The sequence below is a fragment of the Magallana gigas genome, chromosome 8, assembly GCF_963853765.1.
Source record: "Magallana gigas chromosome 8, xbMagGiga1.1, whole genome shotgun sequence".
Classification (NCBI taxonomy): Eukaryota; Metazoa; Mollusca; class Bivalvia; order Ostreida; family Ostreidae; genus Magallana; species Magallana gigas.
In genome coordinates, this window is record NC_088860.1 from 47,240,356 (window position 1) to 47,260,789 (window position 20,434).

At 39.0% G+C, this 20,434-nt stretch overlaps 1 protein-coding gene and 1 pseudogene across 1 annotated transcript; both read right to left on the reverse strand.

The window, feature by feature from the left end:
- The window catches only part of LOC136271028 (dynein axonemal heavy chain 2-like), a 44,489-nt pseudogene extending 31,655 nt beyond the window's left edge, over positions 1–12,834 (reverse strand).
- Positions 12,835–12,942: 108 nt separating this feature from the next.
- Positions 12,943–18,530, reverse strand: LOC117690513 (E3 ubiquitin-protein ligase TRIM71-like). The gene is made up of 4 exons (XM_066068182.1): positions 18,479–18,530; positions 13,779–16,610; positions 13,312–13,533; positions 12,943–13,140 (listed from the first exon to the last, which is right to left on the reverse strand). The coding sequence occupies exon 2, from the start codon at positions 16,575–16,577 to the stop codon at positions 14,892–14,894; it is 1,686 nt and encodes a 561-aa protein (XP_065924254.1). The 5' UTR covers positions 16,578–16,610; positions 18,479–18,530; the 3' UTR covers positions 12,943–13,140; positions 13,312–13,533; positions 13,779–14,891.
- Between the last annotated feature and the right edge of the window lie 1,904 nt (positions 18,531–20,434).

A 20,434-nucleotide genomic window follows, 5' to 3' on the forward strand; every position in this document is an offset into this window, starting at 1 on the left:
TTCTTTGTTAGTATTAGAATAATTGTCAATCATTTCGTACTTAATTGTACTCCTTATTCAAAGAGTCATCATTTATTATAAGTTTACCATAATTAAACAATAAAACCATCAAACAAAATCATTGCAAATCTTCTGGATCAAATTCCTTTCATTAAACAACTCTTCTCAAAATATTTTATAGCTTCCATTCAACATTATTAAAGTTGGAATGCAGATTTTTTTATTAAAATATTGTTAATAGCCTCCTGAATATGTCATTAAGTAAGTTACTGAGATGGGCGCGTACCGTGTTCGATGGCGTCCCTGAAGAGTACGAGGTCCATGTTGATGACCCCCGGGGTACTGTTGTACTCCTCCAGGAAGTCCGTCATCTGCTTCTTCAGCTGGCTGATGTCCTGAATGTCCTCGTACACATTGTCAGGGTTCATGTAGTCACCTACGTACAGATCAAAACATTATAACTTCTTTATAAAAGTGTTTGGACATGTTATTTTAGAAAGTGTTTGTCAGTACTCTCAGTACCTTGATTACTCGCAAAATAGGGGGCTGTTTGTTGGGACAGATGTTGTGGTAGATAGTTTGTCAGTACTCTCAGTACGTTGATTACTCACCAAATATAAATGGCTGTTTGTAGGGAAAGATGTTGTGGTAGATGGTTTGTCAGTACTTTCAGTAGGTTGATTACTCACCAAATATGGGTGGCTGTTTGTTGGGACAGATGTTGTGGCAGATAGTTTGTCAGTACTTTCAGTACGTTGATTACTCACCAAATATAGGTGGCTGTTTGTTGGGACAGATGTTGTGGTAGATAGTTTGTCAGTACTCTCAGTACGTTGATTACTCACCAAATATGGGTGGCTGTTTGTAGGGACAGATGTTGTGGTAGATAGTTTGTCAGTACTTTCAGTACGTTGATTACTCACCAAATATGGGTGGCTGTTTGTTGGGACAGATGTTGTGGCAGATAGTTTGTCAGTACTTTCAGTACGTTGATTACTCACCAAATATAGGTGGCTGTTTGTTGGGACAGATGTTGTGGTAGATAGTTTGTCAGTACTCTCAGTACGTTGATTACTCACCAAATATAAATGGCTGTTTGTAGGGAAAGATGTTGTGGTAGATAGTTGGTCAGTACTTTCAGTACGTTGATTACTCACCAAATATAGGTGGCTGTTTGTTGGGACAGATGTTGTGGCAGATAGTTTGTCAGTACTTTCAGTACGTTGATTACTCACCAAATATAGGTGGCTGTTTGTTGGGACAGATGTTGTGGCAGATAGTTGGTCAGTACTTTCAGTACGTTTATTACTCACCAAATATAGGTGGCTGTTTTTTGGGACAGATGTTGCGGCAGATAGTTTGTCAGTACTTTCAGTACGTTGATTACTCACCAAATATAGGTGGCTGTTTGTTGGGACAGATGTTGTGGTAGATAGTTTGTCAGTACTCTCGGTACGTTGATTACTCACCTAATATTAGTGGCTATGTGTTGGGACAGATGGTGTGGTAGATAGTTTGTCAGTACTCTCAGTACATTGATTACTCACCAAATATGGGTGGCTGTTTGTTGGGACAGATGTTGTGGTACGTCTGATCAAACAGGGTTCCCAGCTTCTCTGTCATGATGTTGATAAACGTCTCTGTGTCTTTCTCCTCGACCAGACGGTCAGAAAACACCCTGAGAATAAACACAACTTAAACTCAAAAACGTAAAAACTTCATCTACAGATTCATCTACCGTATTCCCTTCCAGATGATTTCCCCAGATAATAATATACATGCACAGTTCAGCTTTTGGTTGTGTAACTCAATTTTTGTTATTTAATATACAGTAAAGCACGGTTATAACAAACACACTTATAATGAATTGACGCTTACAGCAAAGTGATTTTCATTCCCTGTGACTTTCTTACATATTGTAAACTTGACTGATACAACGAATTATGCTTATAAAGAAGTAAAATTGCCCGTTTCTGGCACTTTGTTATAAGTGTGTTTTACTGTAATTAACATATTTTTCCCCTCTATCACAGTTTAATTCAACCCCTGCCACAAATTTCACTAATATTTCAATTAAGATAGTTACCATGCGCAAATATTTTTTTTTTAGTGGGGGGGGGGGGGGGGGGGAGGGGGGGAGGGGGGAATGGTGATGTTGATGGCGCTATGTTTGTTAAAGTTTATCAGTACAAAATGGGTCTAGGGTCAGCACTTTTCTGCAGCATTAGTGGAAGCGCCAGGCCAGCAAGCACTGTGAGCTATAAAGACAAAACCTTGGCTGTAAGGGGGGGGGGGGGGGTCTGGGTGCACAATCACCTGAAGCATTCATGGATCCAGAGTCGAGTCATGGCGTGCTTTGTATCGTGGAAGTCTTTGTGAGCTCTCAGTAAACCTTGGAATATCTGCAAAATAAAATGTAAATCTCTCATTCACAAACCCTCACATTATAAGTTATAATTGTAAAATCACAAAAAACACAGATGGAGGCCTATTAAGCGTACCTTGGAGATGTCCCTGAGGTTGAAGAGGTAGTGTATCTTGGTGGGTGTGGGCAGGAACTTCTGGACGACCGCCTCGTACATCTTGATGGTGGCCTGGGTCATGATGTCTCCGATCGGCTTCACCTCCTCCTCAAAGTCCTGAAGCTTCTGGTTGATCATGCTGCCAAAGATTCGCTTGATCTGGGACTCCTGTTATACACATAGAAATAATTATAGAGAGATAATACTCACATATAGTTAGACATAAACAGAAAAAATACAGAGAGAATAAACTATTGGTTGACCTACTGCTGAAGATACAATTGGTTTGTGACTCCAAAAATTATAGTAAAATAGAAGATAGGTCACACCTGATCTGAGATTCCTTGAATTTTATTATTAATACACGCACAGAGAATAAAAGATCTTGTTTATAAAACTGTAAGATTTTCAAACCAAACCTTACACACAACATAATTGAGCATTTAATACCTTGCACATTTTGGATGTGATACACGTTTGATGGTACTAAAATTAATAAGAAGAATCTTACGTGTGGGAAGGTCATGTTGATGAGGTTGAAGCGGCTCTGTAGTCGTCTGGAGATGACCATTCTGCCACCACCGGGTGGTCCCATACCCGCCAACAGGAACATGTCCTACAAACACCAAAACAGTAGAAAAAATTAAATATAATTATTTTATCATTTGCAGAAATTGATATAACTGGGTGGGAGACTGTATAGAGGGTATTGGTAGTCAGGTTCTACATTGATGTTTAGTTCAAGAGAAGATAAAAGTCCGCTGACCTTGATGTACTTCTGAGTCTGTTTCTCGCGGTCGTACCAGAAGCCGTAGTCCAGCCACAGCTTCATCAGTTCCAGAGGCGGCTGTGAGCCGAACGTGTCCTTGGCCGGCATGTTGAAGTCGTCCATGAAGGTCAGGAGCTTCTTACCCCCGATCGGGACGTACACACCCTTGGTTCTCTTCTCCACGCGACTCTCTATGATGTCCTATACATTGTTGGAGGAAGTCTACAATAGAGAATACCACAGTTGATTCTCTGCTTCTTTAATCACATCAATTCAACCCAATGCTCCAATGCTCATAGAAAATTCAAAATGGACTATTTTCTGGCTCATCTGTTTAAATCTTATCCCACTTACATCATTTTGTGATTAACCACCTGACATGCAACTGTACAGGCACATACCTAAGCGAACATTTTACGTACCTAAGCAAACATTTGACTTACCAGAGCAGATATTTTGACATTCCTGAGCAGATATTTTGCATTACATGACAGTACATTTTGACGTACCTGACATGTTGACAATTACCTGATAGGACATGCTGACATACCTGAGCAGACATTTTATACATACCTGAGCAGACATGTTAATGTACCTTAACAGACATGTTAACATACCTGAGCGGACATGTTAATGTACCAGTGCGGACATGCTGACATACCTAAGCAGACATTTTGACGTACCTGAGCAGACATGTTGACGTACCTGAGCAGACATGTTGACGGTCAGGAAGCTGTAGACCTTGGGGTCCAGCTTGGTCAGTGTGTTCTCCACCATGGAGGTTTTCCCGGTTCCCACGGGACCAAATTGAATACCCTATTGAGCAATCCAACAAGCTATTGAAAACTCTACCGGTATTCTGTAATTCGCTGTAAACAAAAAGGAAATTTCTATCTCATTATCCTTCTTAAGTACATGTGTACTAGGCCTGAAGTCTATAAGTGTCAATGTTTTACTGTACTAGGCCTGAGGTGTATGAATGTCAATGTTTTACTGTACTAGGCCTGATGTGTATGAGTGTCAATGTTTTACTGTACTAGGCCTGATGTTTATAAGTGTCAATGTTTTACTGTACTAGGCCTGATGTCTATAAGTGTCAATGTTTAACTACCTTGTTGTCCTTCTTCTTCTCCAGCCAGGACTCCACATACGGCTGCCAGCCGATGTCCGCATAGTCCGCGAACACCATCCCACACCGCGACACGGTGGCAGGCGAAGCCACTGCCAGATCCTCCACCTCAAACAACAGGGACACCTGCTCGGGCATCGCGATACGTTCACCGTTAATCAGCGTCAGGATCTTGTTATCGTCCATCACAGAGTTCATGCTCTCGATCCACAGCGTGTCCACTGGCCCGTCAAACACCAGCCACTTCTCGTCCGGCTTCTCATCTATTTAACAGGGAACAATAACTCTATACTCATTCCAAATATAACTATTGACCATTATGTTTTACAGCATTAGTTTTGATATGTATCATTCTGTCCTGCATTTTTGAAGATAAAGGAGGCTCTTAATTTTTATGAATTAAAAAAAAAAATCTTTATCAAAATCTAACAAATAAAAATTTAAATCCTTTGAAGTCATCTAGATTTTAAATGGTTGAATAAGTGATTTACTAATCATTTAATATTTATTCATTTGATGAGATATCGGCGCATCTGATTGGTCGAAAAATTTCTTTGATACCTGCATCAATAAAATTTTTGCCGGATCTACTTTTCTCAACTGTTCTGATCTAACACTATTTATAGAACGGGAATTTCCAAGATAAACACTGTCAACAAAATGTAAAGTTGTGTATGTTTTATTGTCAGCAAACAAAATGCAACCTTGTGAATATAAAAAAAAATGAAAGTTTAACCTTCAAAAATAAACAAAACACATTATTTGATTCACGAAATAGAGAATTAAGCGTCTTCTCACGATTTCGTCTGCTTGAGATCAATCAACATTTACAGCGAGGCTGGCTGTTCCTTTTCCAGGAATATTATAACGAACATATAGGCCTATAAACTTTCACGGTAACACTTCTGTTCAAATTTGGTAACGATGATTTTTGAATTTACATACGTACACCATCTGTCATCAGAATAAGCGTCGTAAAGAAAAGCTATGAGTAATGCATCAACTCCTTCGGCGCATTGCAAGCGGCAGATATACCACTTAAGTACATCACTGGCTATCTAGTTACCACAACGTTTACAAAAGTCGCTTATACATACTCTTCTCTGTCGACATATCAGCTATTATCATCCACGATCGCCTTTTCTTGGATGGTTATGTCCAGTTGCATATTCCAGCGATCTCACATAAAAACTAGTTTTATTACGAGTTTTTCTGCACAGTGACTAATATCACAAGCTATCGCATGTATTTTCCTTTCGTTTTCAATTCAGCCGGTTCAGATTTTAACTCACTTTTTGTGTTTAATCCTTTAATTCAGCTCAATAGTTCTGCATCAGCTGTCAAAGGCGCATCCATTTTGAATATTGTTGCTGTTGTTGTTTTGTATTCATACGCGCCGCTTCATTTACATTATTTACATTTTTGATCAATGACACTTCACATTTTTTTATTTGAAAATGTTTTATTAAATGATAAGAAATGAAGATAATAATTTTTCTATTGATCGACGTATCAAAGAAAAAATTGACCGGAAAACTATTTCATCAATGCGCTACGCGCATTGATGAAGTTTTCCGGTCAATTTTTTCTTTGATACGTCGATCAATAGAAAAATTATTATCTTCATTTCTTAAATCCAATATTTAATACTGTAATATCAAAGCCAGATATGATATAGAAATGAATTAACATAATCGTAGTGCTGGATTCTGACACGGACCTGCACAGGTCTGCCTCATCACGCTGGAGAGGACCCCGTCCGTCCACTCGTTGGTGTTGGTGTCAAACTCTCCATACAGCTCCCCTAGAGACAGAGATTTGGGATTCAGAGGGAAGTCCTGGAAATAAGCAAACATCATAAAATAATATAAAATAAAAAGTTATCTGGCTTTTTTAACATTACTTTAAACAAAAAATGATGAACAGTTCTAGTTTGGACACATAAACTTAACTAAATACTTATAAAACTGATCATATTTCAATTATTTGGGAAACTCTTCTCTTTTTTATCTCTTCATTGACAAATTGTTCATTCACTTTCTTTAGGCTAGGACACCAATAATCTTGTTAATCAAATTATGAAACTGATCAGCTTCTACTCCAATCAAGAAAAAAAAAAAAAACTGACCTTGACTGCCTGATAGGCGGCGCCCTCTTTGTTGAGGCGTGTCATGGACGCCTGTAACATCCTCCAGCAGACGGTCTTCCCGGACTGGGTGTTTCCAACGATCATGACGGAGTGGCGGGAACTCTTGGTCTCGTAGAGCTGGATGATATTGGTCAGTGTGTAGTTGTTAACCTGCAGACAGTTGGCCTTTAGCTCCTCTGTGATCGCTTTCTTCATCTACAAACAACAAAGAAATGCATTAATTTACGAATATTACCCAGTGTATGGTTCTAGTACGTGTAGTCCCAATCATATAATGTCATTAAAAAAAATTGTTTAAATTGCTTACTTCTCATTTCAATATATTTAATAATCATCAATAGGCCATAAACCCTAATTATTCTGTAAATGAGTACCTCTGAATAGTCAATGGTGGGTGTCTCCACCCCGGGGAACAGATCGGACATGCTGCCGTTAAACAGCGGTAGATCCGTGGACGTCAGCTTGGCTACAATCATGTCCTTCATAGACAGGAGCAGAATCTACAATCAACAATACACTCACAAATACAATAAATACCTACAATCAACTAACACTCATAAATACAATAAATACCTTCAAACAATACACTCATAAATACAATAAATACCTACAATCAACAATACACTCATAAATACAATAAATACCTACAATCAACAATACACTCATAAATACAATAAATACCTACAATCAACAATACACTCATAAATACAATAAATACCTTCAAACAATAATTCATAAATACAATAAATACCTTCAAACAATAATTCATAAATACAATAAATACCTACAAACAAACAATAACATGTTAATCAATAAATACTAAAAAATATACCATCCTCATGCGAGGGTTAACATGCATTAACGACAACAGTCAGGTCATGAAGTCAATTTCAGTGAATAGCTTGTCTGATGTCATTTCTATGCACTGGTCTGGACTTGATTTATTTTTTCAAAAAAATTGAAAAATTTGTTCACTGCCAAGCTTACTTGCCAACCTCCAACATGTGAAAATCTGGTCATGACCAGATTTGGAAAGTAAAAAATCTGGTCATAGCGCGTAACGACATTCACGACATATTTATCATGCATTTCATAGGTATATACAATAGAAATATGTGTTAAAACTTATGTGTAATACTTTATTGCAAAGAAGCATTTTAACTAACAGTTGCTGATTTTGAATTTTGTAAAGTGATCTGACACAGAAAATGGTAGGTTGTGTTCAGCTAAAAAAAATGCAAAAAGAGTTTCTGCTACATTAACCTTGCTTTTGAACTCTGTAAATGATGGCATAAGTGACTTGGAAGACTTATGTGTATTAAAAAGCATTCTATACATGACTTAGCGTTTTTGAATGTTTAGTCAGATCATTTTGGGCACAAAATCCAATATTCAAATGTGCGATACATAGAACGCAAAAGCCTCGTTTTGTACTCGATTACTTTGTTTTACCTATGGGAATTCATTTTTCCAGATATGTTGATAGATACAAAAATATTGTTTTCTTTTTGTTGGTTTTGATTCCGCTGGTCCCGATGAAGACCTTTTCTTATTGGAAGCAATCACACTTAATGATTTAAAACTTTGCTTAGTCAAAACAACTCACGATAATAATTACACTTAATGTGTCTGTTATAGCCATCGGCATTGTTTACGTGTTACGTAAATCCAAGCTCAGCTTGGTTTCATAACTGGAAGTCAAACGCGCAACGTAATTTATGAACCAAATCCGGAAATCGGGAGATTTTCGGGATGTTCGACAAATATCGGGTGAAACGCATGACCCGCCGGGTCATAAAAAATAATCGGGTGAAGGGTTAAAAAATCGGGTGTGACCCGACGAAATCGAGTCAGTTGGCAAGTATGCTGCCAAGTGTCATTTTGTTACAGACCTCCTCGTCTGGCATGGTGGGGTTGGACCTCTTCTTTGAGCCGGCATAGCGGAGCACGGACACCAGGGCTCGGAGTCCGAAGTCGTAGTGGTCCTGTTTTGACAGCTGCTGCTCGGCCAGGGAGTATAGCGTGTACACCTTCTTGGCCAGGACCTGTCAAACGAAAAAACCATGACATTATTAGATGTCCCTACAGTGTCTGTACACCTTGGCCAGGAGCTGTCAAACGAAAAAACCATGACATTATTAGATGTCCCTACAGAGTCTGTACACCTTGGCCAGGAGCTGTCAAACGAAAAAACCATGACATTATTAGATGTCCCTACAGAGTCTGTACACCTTGGCCAGGAGCTGTCAAACGAAAAAACCATGACATTATTAGATGTCCCTACAGAGTCTGTACACCTTGGCCAGGAGCTGTCACACGAAAAAACAAGCCATGACATTATGTCCCTACAGTGTCTGTACACCTTGCTTATTTCATATTATTTTGATAGTTATACATGTATTAATATATATATATTAGAGAAGATTATAAATGTTAATTAGCCTACACAACAGTGACTAATCAATAGTTGATGAAACCAGTATCTAATCAGTATCTACATCAAAGACTATAAATACACAGAGTTTATTACTCACCCTAGTGTTGCCGAAGCCTTCTCCGAACAGAATGATCTCAGAAATCATGCCCGAGTCTGGGACGACCATAGCGATGGGTCGGAACATGGACTTCAAGTTGTCCGGTAACTCCGTTCTACCCGCGTAACCTTGACAACACAGACACAGATATCACACAAGTACATTACTATGTAACAATGTAATAAAACAGAGACAACAAAAACTGTCCTATTCATAATTGTTCAATATTAATTGTTTTTCAAAGATATGAGGTGGAGGTTTGTAATAAAGGGCTGTATATTTTCGGGCAAACTTTCATCTTGCATATTTTGTAGAAATATTATTATAATGCTCAAAACTTTCACTATTAACAGCAATATGACATTTATAAATCAATAAAAGCAATAGATACCAGGGTTCATGGTGATGAAGATTCCACAGGACCAGACCAAGTCAATCTCGCGCCCCTCAAACACGAACCGTGCCTGACCGGTGGAGAGAGCCAACAGAATGGCCAAGATCTGTTGGGCGACCACCAACAACACCTCAATGTTGATTCTGTTGAACTCGTCAAAGCAGCCCCAAGCTCCAGTCTACAATCATTGCATTATATTATTAATTTAAAGTAAAAAATTTAAGAGTCAACAATTTGAAATGCAGCCTCTCATTTTATCTAAGTTGTTATGCACTGTCAGTAAATTGTATACTTTCATATATAATATACAAAGAACAAATTACAGTGTAGACAATGCTCAGGTAAACAAACAACCTTAATACTCATCTTGTGACATACCTGAGCCAGACCGGAGAACATTTTGCCCATGGACTTGTAGTCCAGACCCTCAGAGCAGTTGACGACGATGACATACATTCCAAGGGATTTTCCAAGATCCTTGACGGTCTCTGTCTTGCCTGTCCCGGCGGGACCCTTGGGGCTTCCCCCGCGGTGTAGGTGGAGGGCGGTGGTCAGGGTGATGTAACAGCGGTCAGTGAGGGGGGTGATGACCAGACGATCTGAATTACCCAGGTACTCGTAACCGTACGGGAACTGGGTATAACTCATACAATAAATGAAAAGTTTTAGAACTTTAGTAAGAGTGATGACAAGGTTGAAACATTCATTATACTAGTTCTCTATCAAATGATGAAGAAATATGAAATCATTGGTCAATTTTTAATTTGTAGGTTAAAGTTCCTTCAGAGAGGTAGGAATTCTGTTTATGGTACATTGTATTAGATATCCATTAGGATTTCCCAGAGTTCCTCACCTTTTCCCAGTAAAGCCTAAGCTGACTCAGCCACTCGAAAGCATTCTCGTCAGACACCCCCCCTTAATCAGCTTCTCTATAATGTCTCTAGCGTGGATCTCAATAGTCACAAGAGCCACAATCTTGAGTCGCTGCATCTTTTCCAGTTTCCCCCGGATGGCCTCCGACAGTTTGTTGAGCATGGCCACCTGTTTCTTCTTCATGGTTTTGAGGGCCTTCTTGTCGCCGCGGTCCTTGGTCAGTCGGAGGGCTTTCTCCACGTCGGCGGTCCACTGGATCTGACTGGCGGTGATACACAGCTGGCCGGGATGGTCCTTGATCCACTTGTCTCGCTTGGTCATGCCGTGTTTCTGTTTCAGGTTCCCTTTACATTTCTTCAGCTCATCTTGTAGCGTCCATCTCATTGTCTTCTCCACGTCACACAGCCACGACTGGAACAGACAGACACACAGATAATATCAGTACACACAGAAAGTATTCAATCCTACACTATAAGTTAACATATTAAATCCTAAATCAAAAACATTGAGCTTAAACAACAAGAAAGGTGTTAGTGTCTGTTAGCATTATGTCATGACAGACTTTTCTACAAATCGCTCCTTAGAAATGCTGACTAAATCTTCTCCACACACCTCCTCTTATAAATTAATTCAATATTTTCTGTTGCTTTGATTCATGACAAAATGCATATATTTATCAAGAGCTCCATTATCCCCCCTTAATACCCCCCCCCACACACACACACACACTCATACACAAAGATTTCTGTAGTATTTAGTTTTAATTTACCTCCACAGGTCCGTCCAGGTAGACGGGTCTCTCGTACGGAACAACCTCTCCGTCAGACGACACCATTGCATTCGCCTCCCACTTCAGTCCTGGCTGTAACAAAATAATATTTTTAACATCATTAATTTGATATGTACTGTAAATCATTTTCAGTTCTATATGGAAAATAAAATATCTTACTGCAATCATAATTATATTTTATCCCAAGATTTTTTTCAGGCTTTATGATTTGATGAAAAACATTTAAAAAACAACTTTTTTGCAAGCATGTCAAGTCCATTTTTGCCCAAATATGTCATCTGCAATACCTCAAGGTTATATTATAAAATGTTTTCTCAAGACATCATTGATGCTCAAACCAAAATCATCCTAATATTATAACAAGTGTTTGTATCTAAGTGTTTCCTTATTTACCAACCTTGTTCATCTCCAGGCTCTTGATATTGTCGAAGCATTTCTTGAGGTGGGGCTGCACGGCTTTGGGGTTTTTAGACTGACCCAGGATCTCCAGCAGATCATCGTTGGACAGGAAGTAGAATCGTGGGAAGATCTGTCGCTTGGTCTCCAGGTACATGTCCAGGGATTTCTGGATCTCCTCCAGTTTGACGTTCATGTCGTTCAGTTCTTCCAGTAAACCGGTTGACACAGAAAAGTCAGTTCTTATTAAGCTACCACGTAGTGTACTGGTATCTCAGTTCTTCCAATAAACCTGAAAACATGCAAGCCAACTTTTATTTGTGACCACTTTATTTAGCAATTTGCAGGAGATAAATTCTTTGCGGAGACTAATTTTTGTGATTAAGATATTACAGTAACAATATACCGGTACCAGAGTCGTTTTAGAACTGACTCGCAGGAAGAAATATTCAGGATGACATGGATCTAGCAAAATAAAATATGGTTTGCAGTACAATTTGTAGTTGGAGATGAACATTGACAGACATCCATAAATCTGCTCTAATCTGTTGATTTTACAGGCCTAGTTTATCCAGTTAAATACAGGGTGATCCAGCCCCGTACCTTCGTGATGGGTTCCTCTGAGGGCGTTCCTGTCCTTGTTGAGTCGCGTCATGATGACCTTCCACTTGGCGTTCACATCGTCAAAATCTGCCGACTCGCGGGGCAGCTGTTTCCTAATGTCCTCACCCAAGAAAATGTTCTGCAAGCAAAATGTACACAACAAATTAAAAAGTAAAATTTGTTAACTCAACTAATGATGACATCTGTAGCAGAGCTAAGCATGTTATGTCCTTATGTTTAATGGGTAAGTGAATTTTTAATAAATACAATTTTTAAAGGTGATTCAATCTGTTAACAAATATGTTCATGAAGCAAAAACTAACTTCATTTGATCTAGTAACAAGAATTTTTGACCAAAGTACAACTTTGAACAAGAAGTTTGTTTTTGGTAAATAAAAGGAAAGAAAATCTTTCATATGACTGATTAAAACTGATGACAAATTGTGCCTGTTGATAATCAAATTTTTAAAGTATGTAATTCCATAACTGGCAGGCCTAAGTATGTAGCTGTATCTGCCTCCCCACCCACCTCCAGGTACATCCACTGTCTCTGCACTGTTAGCAAGGTTTTCATCCAGCTCCAGGTTTGCGATCTTCTTGGAGGGCGGCTGGTCGATCTTGAAGATGTTAAGTCCCTTCCTGATCTCCTGCTCCTGTTTCTTGAGAGCCTCCATCTGGGCGCGGATGTTGTTGATGTTCTCCAGGGCCTCCCCCATGGAGATAGTGGACGTGAACGGGTCCTTGGTTGCGAACTCGTCCACCAGGTGGTGCAATGTGAGACTCACAAAGCCTAATTGAGAGCCAGTGGTGTGTATAATACCTCCTCATACTCGTCTGGCTTGTACAGGTTGGGAACCTCCCCACTGCTCAGGACGTTGTTGATGTCCTCAAGGAACCCTTCCTCTACGACCTGGTTGTCATTGAAGATGAACACGGTTGTCTTGTTGTCTACGCCTGCCTGCCAGTACAACTGCTTCTGATCTACAACCACAAATAAACAGTTTCAAGTAGCAGCATTTTCGCGGATCAATGAAAAATATCAAAATGATTATATAATAAATTCATTACACTTTTACATATTCTAATTAAGTATTTTTAAAACACTGTTTCAAAATTTGGAAGAATACAATCAAAGAGACCACAGATACTAACCACTCCTGGGGACAGGACAAATATGAGAGGTTCCTGGTTGTTGAGTCCTTTACCACCTGCTGCATGTCAAGGACATGTGACTTGGTGAACTTTGAACCCACTGATAGGTTCTTCGAATCTTAAGGTGTCCCATGTCCTGTTTAAACATCCTACTTGCTATGGGATTCTGTCTTTGCCCCAGGGAGAGGGAATAAAACTCTGGATTAGGGAACTTGAGGGGACCTGTACAAACACACAGATAGACCAAACACTGGACAGGTTAATGATCCATCACTAACTAAGAGGTACATGTCATTACAATTGGAACTCATCGCATTAATGAAAAATTAATAGATAAGTATGCTACAATATTTCATGTTGCAAATTTTTTTTTGCAATCAATAAAAATATCACAATGATTAAAAAACTATTATATCACTTAAGTAAATATATACTTGTTAGAAGTCACAGAGTCTCCAGATACTAACCACTCCTGGGGACAGGACAAATATGAGGGGGTCCTGGTTGTTGAGTCCTCCACCACCTGCTGCATGTCGAGGACATGTGGCTCCATGATCTTTGACCCCAGGTTCTCCAAATCTTAAGGTGTGTATGTTTGGTGCTAATTCCACAGGTGTTTGCTAAGCAGATGAAAAACCTTGACTCCCCTTGTTTAGGACATCGGTCCAATTAGAGGTTATTCCCTGGCATATTTTTTAATCCGGAACCCATTACAGTTGTGTGGGTGTTGACAATAAAGATAAAGTTCCTTGTCTATATAAGGACACATGGTCCCACTAAATCAAGTGACCACAGCAGGACTTGAACCAGTGACCTTTGGGTGACTGACCTAATACTTATGACCACTTAGCATATATTTTCTTTTTTTGCATTAAAAACTAAGGAACAAAGCAAAGTACAGATTCAGGTGAGAAAAATATCACTGCCGAGCCATTTGCTTCACCTTTCCCATCAAGATATGCATTAATTAAAACGAATTTGAAAATTAAGTTTAAAAATTTGAAAAATGCAAAAATTCACAACTATTGCTCGGACATTCTGTCATCCATAAAATCAAATAATTGAACATAAAGGACATAATTCAGATAAACAAATGTACAGTGGTTGTTTTATTAAACTCAATATGTTATGAGTAGTGCATCCACATAATTTACCAGTAATATCTAAATACGGTAATCATGCAAAATCATAAAAGGATACATCAAATGTAGAATAAATGATGTCAACACGAGTTTTCTTTGTCGACTACTCAATATGAAGTCAATAACAAATGAAGCCATCATGTACATTATGCATCAATGTTTTGTTAGTAAAATTCATCTTATATAAAACTGAACTGTGTTGTATAAAACATGTGAGCCCTCTGGACTTATTCAAACTAAAAGACATCCCTATGTAGAACAATTCTTTACGTGGAATCAATAAACATGTACACAAAATGTCCATAATTATGTAATTTGTTTACATGACAAACAAACAGTTTTATTCAATAACAGTGCTACATTAATACATATACGGAGTCTATCTAAATGTAGTTAAACATCATCTATTGTTTATGTATTGTCACATGTATTGTTTATTTACATGTAATATTGTATTTTCTTCACTTTACCTGTGTAGTACTCAGCCACAAAGAGGTTGTCTCTGGTGTCCACACATAAACCCCATGGAGTATGTAAATCACAGTTGCCAATGTAGCGGAGGAACTGTCCGTCCTGATCCAGGATGTGGATACGGTGGTTGTGACGGTCTGCTGTCAGGATCCGACCCTGGCTGTCTGTTGTGATGCCGTGTGGATAGAATGATTCCTTGGTAGTTGAGGGAGGACCAGTGTAGGTAAACCGGAGTTTCCCGGCCTGATTGACCACCACTACTGCATGGGCTCTATAGTCTGACACACAGATATCTAGGTTCCTGTTCTCACTGATGTATTTAATGTAACCAGATGAATAGAGAGGTTGTCCTTTGTCGTCGTACTGAATACTTTGTTTCTCTGTGGAGCCAGAGTAACGCACAACTTTTGTTTGTTTATCATCATCATAACTGTCACTCTCACTATCATCTTTATCATCACTGTCCATGACAACCAGGAGGTCACCAGAGGAGGTACTACAGACACTGCGAGGTCTCCACCCCCGTAGTCTGATCACTGTCTGTATCTGTGTATTCTTCACTATGTTCACAGTTCTATCATCGTAATCAGTATAAACTAGATCCCCACTCCTTGTCACTGCTATGTCCTCTGGACCGTTCCCTGACTTGGTTCGGACTGACTTCACTAGTTCCCCCCGCAGGTTGTAGAGACTCATCTTGTTATTTAAACTACACGTCCAGATATCTTCATCACTCACACAGGACACACTGCGTAATCCAAGTAAGAATCCTCCATACTCAGTATTTATCTCTGTTATGATCTGTGGTACATCAATGAGCGGTCTGTCCCAGTATGAATCTATTGTGTAGCCATGTTCTTCTGTTTTGATAGATGACGCTGACAGAGAACCAAACTGTTGATAAAGCTGTTCTTTGTTGATCCTCTGAGGGGTAAAACTTGGTAAGGACACTCTGAGTTTAGGAGGCAATCTTCTGAATTCAGCATTCCTGGATTTGTAGGCAGAGACACGGCTGACATCATTGAAGTCCAGTAACTTCTTCAGATCAGAAATGCTCTGTGTGATTTCAGAAATGGTGTTTGTTATTTCATCTTCCTGTTTGTTTAGAACATCCAGGTGTTTGGTGTCTATTTCATCAAGATCAGATTTCAGTTTCTGTATAAAGATGTCTATTTCTCTGTGCAAGTCTTCTCCATGTTTGTTGATTGCTGTTGTCAATTTCTGGGAGTTTTCTCTCAGATCAGCCTTTTGCTCTGAAATGCTAGATAAAATCTCTTGATATTTAGGATGAATTAATTTTTCAAAATCTTGTAAATCTTTCTGTAAGAATTGTGTTCTGTTTTTTAAACTTTCCAAAATGTCCCCTACATCATGAGTTTGGTGTTCCTTAGAGGAAACACAGAGTTCACAAATAGGAATGTTGCATTGTTCACAGTATTGGTCACATATTTTTGTGGAATGTTTTTGACATTTAGGAAAAGATCCTCGATATTTGAATGGCACCACTTTGTGTTGTTTGGATTTATCAGAGAGATGTTTCCCCTTACAGTCTTTACACAGATGTATGTTACAAATGATACAGTGTAGAGGGGGGACCGGGGTCTCACAGAGATGACACCGTACCACATCCTGGAGGCTGTACTCAGGGTCCATGGTCAAACGATTTCTTCACAGCTGTGGACAATTCTGAAATTAAGAGAACAGCAATTCTTAGATCTTTATTGCCAATAAATTATACAACATATAACTTAGCTTATCATATCTTTACTATAATTTGAAGATGAGTTCAAAACATTTCATTATGAATGTATCCAGTAATTAAAAATACTGGAAAAAATAAGATTGAAAATATGGGTTTGTTTTATTTTTTAAAACAATGAATCATCATGTTTATATATCGGTATCTAATATGTGCATAATAAATATAGAATAAACGTTAGACAGCCTAATTTTTAACATTTCGCTGATATTAGGCTCAAATCTTGATCGTTATATGAGGTTTTTTAGCCATTCTCCATTTATTTTCACTTCAAAAAGTTAACTGTTACGTACAACTGCCGATTCTTGCTCTGATATGACTAAATGAGTGACCTCTATTTACAACCTTTTCTGGAACCTTTTACTGAATGAAGTATGTATGTGTGGATCCAAGAATATTTCCTGTGAGGGGCGGGGATGATGGATAATTCTATTTACTAAGGGAAGGGGGAGGGGTCCAAGTGTAACTGTTTAATATGTTATCTCCATTAATATAATTCTTCTTTGATTAATTGTTCACACATTATCTACACTTAGGCTATAAATCTTAAGTTATCAGTATCTTAATCTCACCCCCTGCTGACTCCACCCTGACCATTAATTATATAAATATACAGTGTATTGACTCCTGATAGTCAGGATCCTAAAATGTGCTCCTGGTCGTCAGGAACGGATCTTGGGTATATAAAGTGTGACAATAGCTAGTATAGATGTATCAGAACTTACTGAGAAGATAGTAAAACTTACATGTACTTAGACTCAGAACTTACTTAGCACTTGGATCATTAATTCCGTCGATGTTTTGGATTTACGTGTATATGTCATTGTGTTTACTTGGATTTTATATTGTGGATTATTTGTTCGGAATGTTTATATTTGTGATGTGTAATAAACTGTAGACTAGAAATTTGACGTCTATTTTCAAAATGTGAGGAACTAAGATCATAGAAACTGAAATCATGAAATGTGTTGTAAGACCGCTCGGTGCGGCGCTACACAAGTCATTTTTCATAACTTTTAACCTCTGTGTGTAAATTTAAGAAGTTATAATTTCCAAGAGGGCTCCAGACCCCACCCTCCCAGAGTACCCCTCTAGATCCGTGCATGAAGCCCACAAGCACCTGTTTCTGCACCAAGAGGGATGTTAGCTAGTGTACCCTATTTTGAGACAAAGCTACAAACTAATTTAAATGGGAAAGGTTCAACCTTTTTCTCAGCAAATGTACATTGTACAGCAAGAGACCTCCTTTCATATTACAAAATTTTCAATCAAAGTCTGCAGCTGTGCAGTTTCGCAGGCCTCTGAATTTCTATCAACAAGCCGTTAAATGTATGGGAAGAGAGATCGAGACATATATACCCTATTTATATCGAAAAAAAACTTTTCTCAAAAACCTTCGGCCAAAAAAGCTAATTTGTGTGTCATCGGGGTTAGGGTGGGATAAAGATAGGGTATATCGACTTACTGAGAGAGTGTACAATTTAAACGCAAGACCCTTGCTTATATCTAGGCCTACTGGTTGTTTTTTTTTTAATATATATTTTAATATATTTAACAGCAGTTATGTTCAGTTTAATAAATAAACAAGTCAGTTCAAGAAATACGTACTTTTTTTCCTCATATGTACAAGATCCCACAAGTTTCCCCCCAAACTAATATTATATATTATGTGTGTGTACCGATATTATTGATGCCTTATGTGACATAACTAAGGTGATTATATGTAATCCAATATTATCATATTCATTTCTTATTTACTTGTGCTTTGTAAATAGAATGTGCTATAATTACAAACCCCTCTAACATGGAAGCCGCAGGTATGATATTACTTCCTGGTCTGCAGGTACATGGCTGAGTGAAAATAATTCCCAAATTCCCCTTCGTTTTTAGGAGTTTTCCGCCAGCGACAGGGACTGTACTTTTTTATGAGATAAAAAACAACATGTAAAATGCCTGATTTTCCCACCTTTGTAAAAATACGAGGTCACTTGAATTTTTGATGCCAGTTGTTTAGGCAGGGGTGTGAAAGGGCTCGGACATGATTTTTAAGCACATGTGTAACTTTGAGGTAAACAAACTCTCGTGCCTTTGGAGGTATAGAATAGGGTACTTTTTTTATCCTATAACCAGGCACTATAACCAGGATGTGCGCATGCGTGAACCAACTTTCCATCGGGATCGGTAAACGATTGGGAGGAAATTCGAAAGCTATTTGGAGGAACTTCGAACTGATATATGTGCAATTTAAAAATGCGATTTTTATATGAAAAATATGATCAGAAGTGATAAAAATGTTATGTACATTAGATTTTACACCAAAAAATTAAATAAACAATTGAGAGAACAATCAAAATCAATGTTACAGGAAAACAACAGGCACTTAGCATCGGAGGGGGGTTGGGGGTTGGAATGGGGGCAGGGACAGGGGGACGGGACTGCCCCCCTCCAGCACACGTTTTCTCGCAGCAAATATTTTTCTTGAATTAACTTATAAAAAAAGTAAATTAACATACAGTTGCACCCCCCCCCCCCAATGTTTTTGGGACCATGTAAAATTTGAAATGAAAGAGAGGAAATAAACTGTGAAATTGAAGTTAAAGGTACACTTAGCCCCCTACTCCCACGGATTAGGATTTTCAATTATTTAAAAAGTATTTAAATTGAGTTGGGTTTTTTTTCAAGGCAAGATTGGATGAGTCTGCCCTCAACCCACTTTGCTACGATGCTAGGTGCCTGAACAAAATATCATGGTTTCATTACATACATGTATGCTAGTATAAAGACTTTATGTAAACCAATATTATCTCGTGCATTGTTCCATTCACCAGGTTCTACAAACACCTTATTAGTCCAAAATAAATAAAAAATCCAAGACTAGGAGGGGAAGAAAGAAGAAATCTATTTTCCTTTTTTTTTTTTTTACTCAGGAGCTATTTTGTTGGGGGGGGGGGGAGGGTATTAGGGGTGAACAGGTCACTGACCCCTTGTAGATCTACCCATGACCTATCACCAGGGTCTGTATACACATAACCAGGGTCAGTATACCCATCATCATGGTCTCCAGGGTCAGAGTACGTATCACCAGAGTCTGTGTGCCCATCACCAGAGTCTGTACACCCATAACCAGGGCTAGTATACCCATCACCAGGGTCTCCATACCTATCACCAGGGTCAGAGTACGTATCACCAGAGTCTGTGTGCTCATCACCAGAGTCTGTACACCCATAACCAGGGCCAGTATACCCATCACCAGGGTCTCCATACCTATCACCAGGGTCAGAGAACGTATCACCAGAGTCTGTGTGCCCATCACCAGGGTCTGTACACCCATAACCAGGGCCAGTATACCCATCACAGGGTCTCCATACCTATCACCAGGGTCAGAGTACGTATCACCAGAGTCTGTGTGCCCTTCACCAGAGTCTGTACACCCATAACCAGGGCCAGTATACCCATCACCAGGGTCTTCATACCTATCACCAGGGTCAGAGTACGTATCACCAGAGTCTGTGTGCCCATCACCAGGGTCTGTATACCCATAACCAGGGCCAGTATACCCATCACCAGGTTCTCCATACCTATCACCAGGGTCAGAGTACGTATCACCAGAGTCTGTGTGCCCATCACCAGGGTCTGTATACCCATAACCAGGGCCAGTATACCCATCACCAGGGTCTCCATACCTATCACCAGGGTCAGAGTACGTATCACCAGAGTCTGTGTGCCAATCACCAGGGTCTGTACATCCATA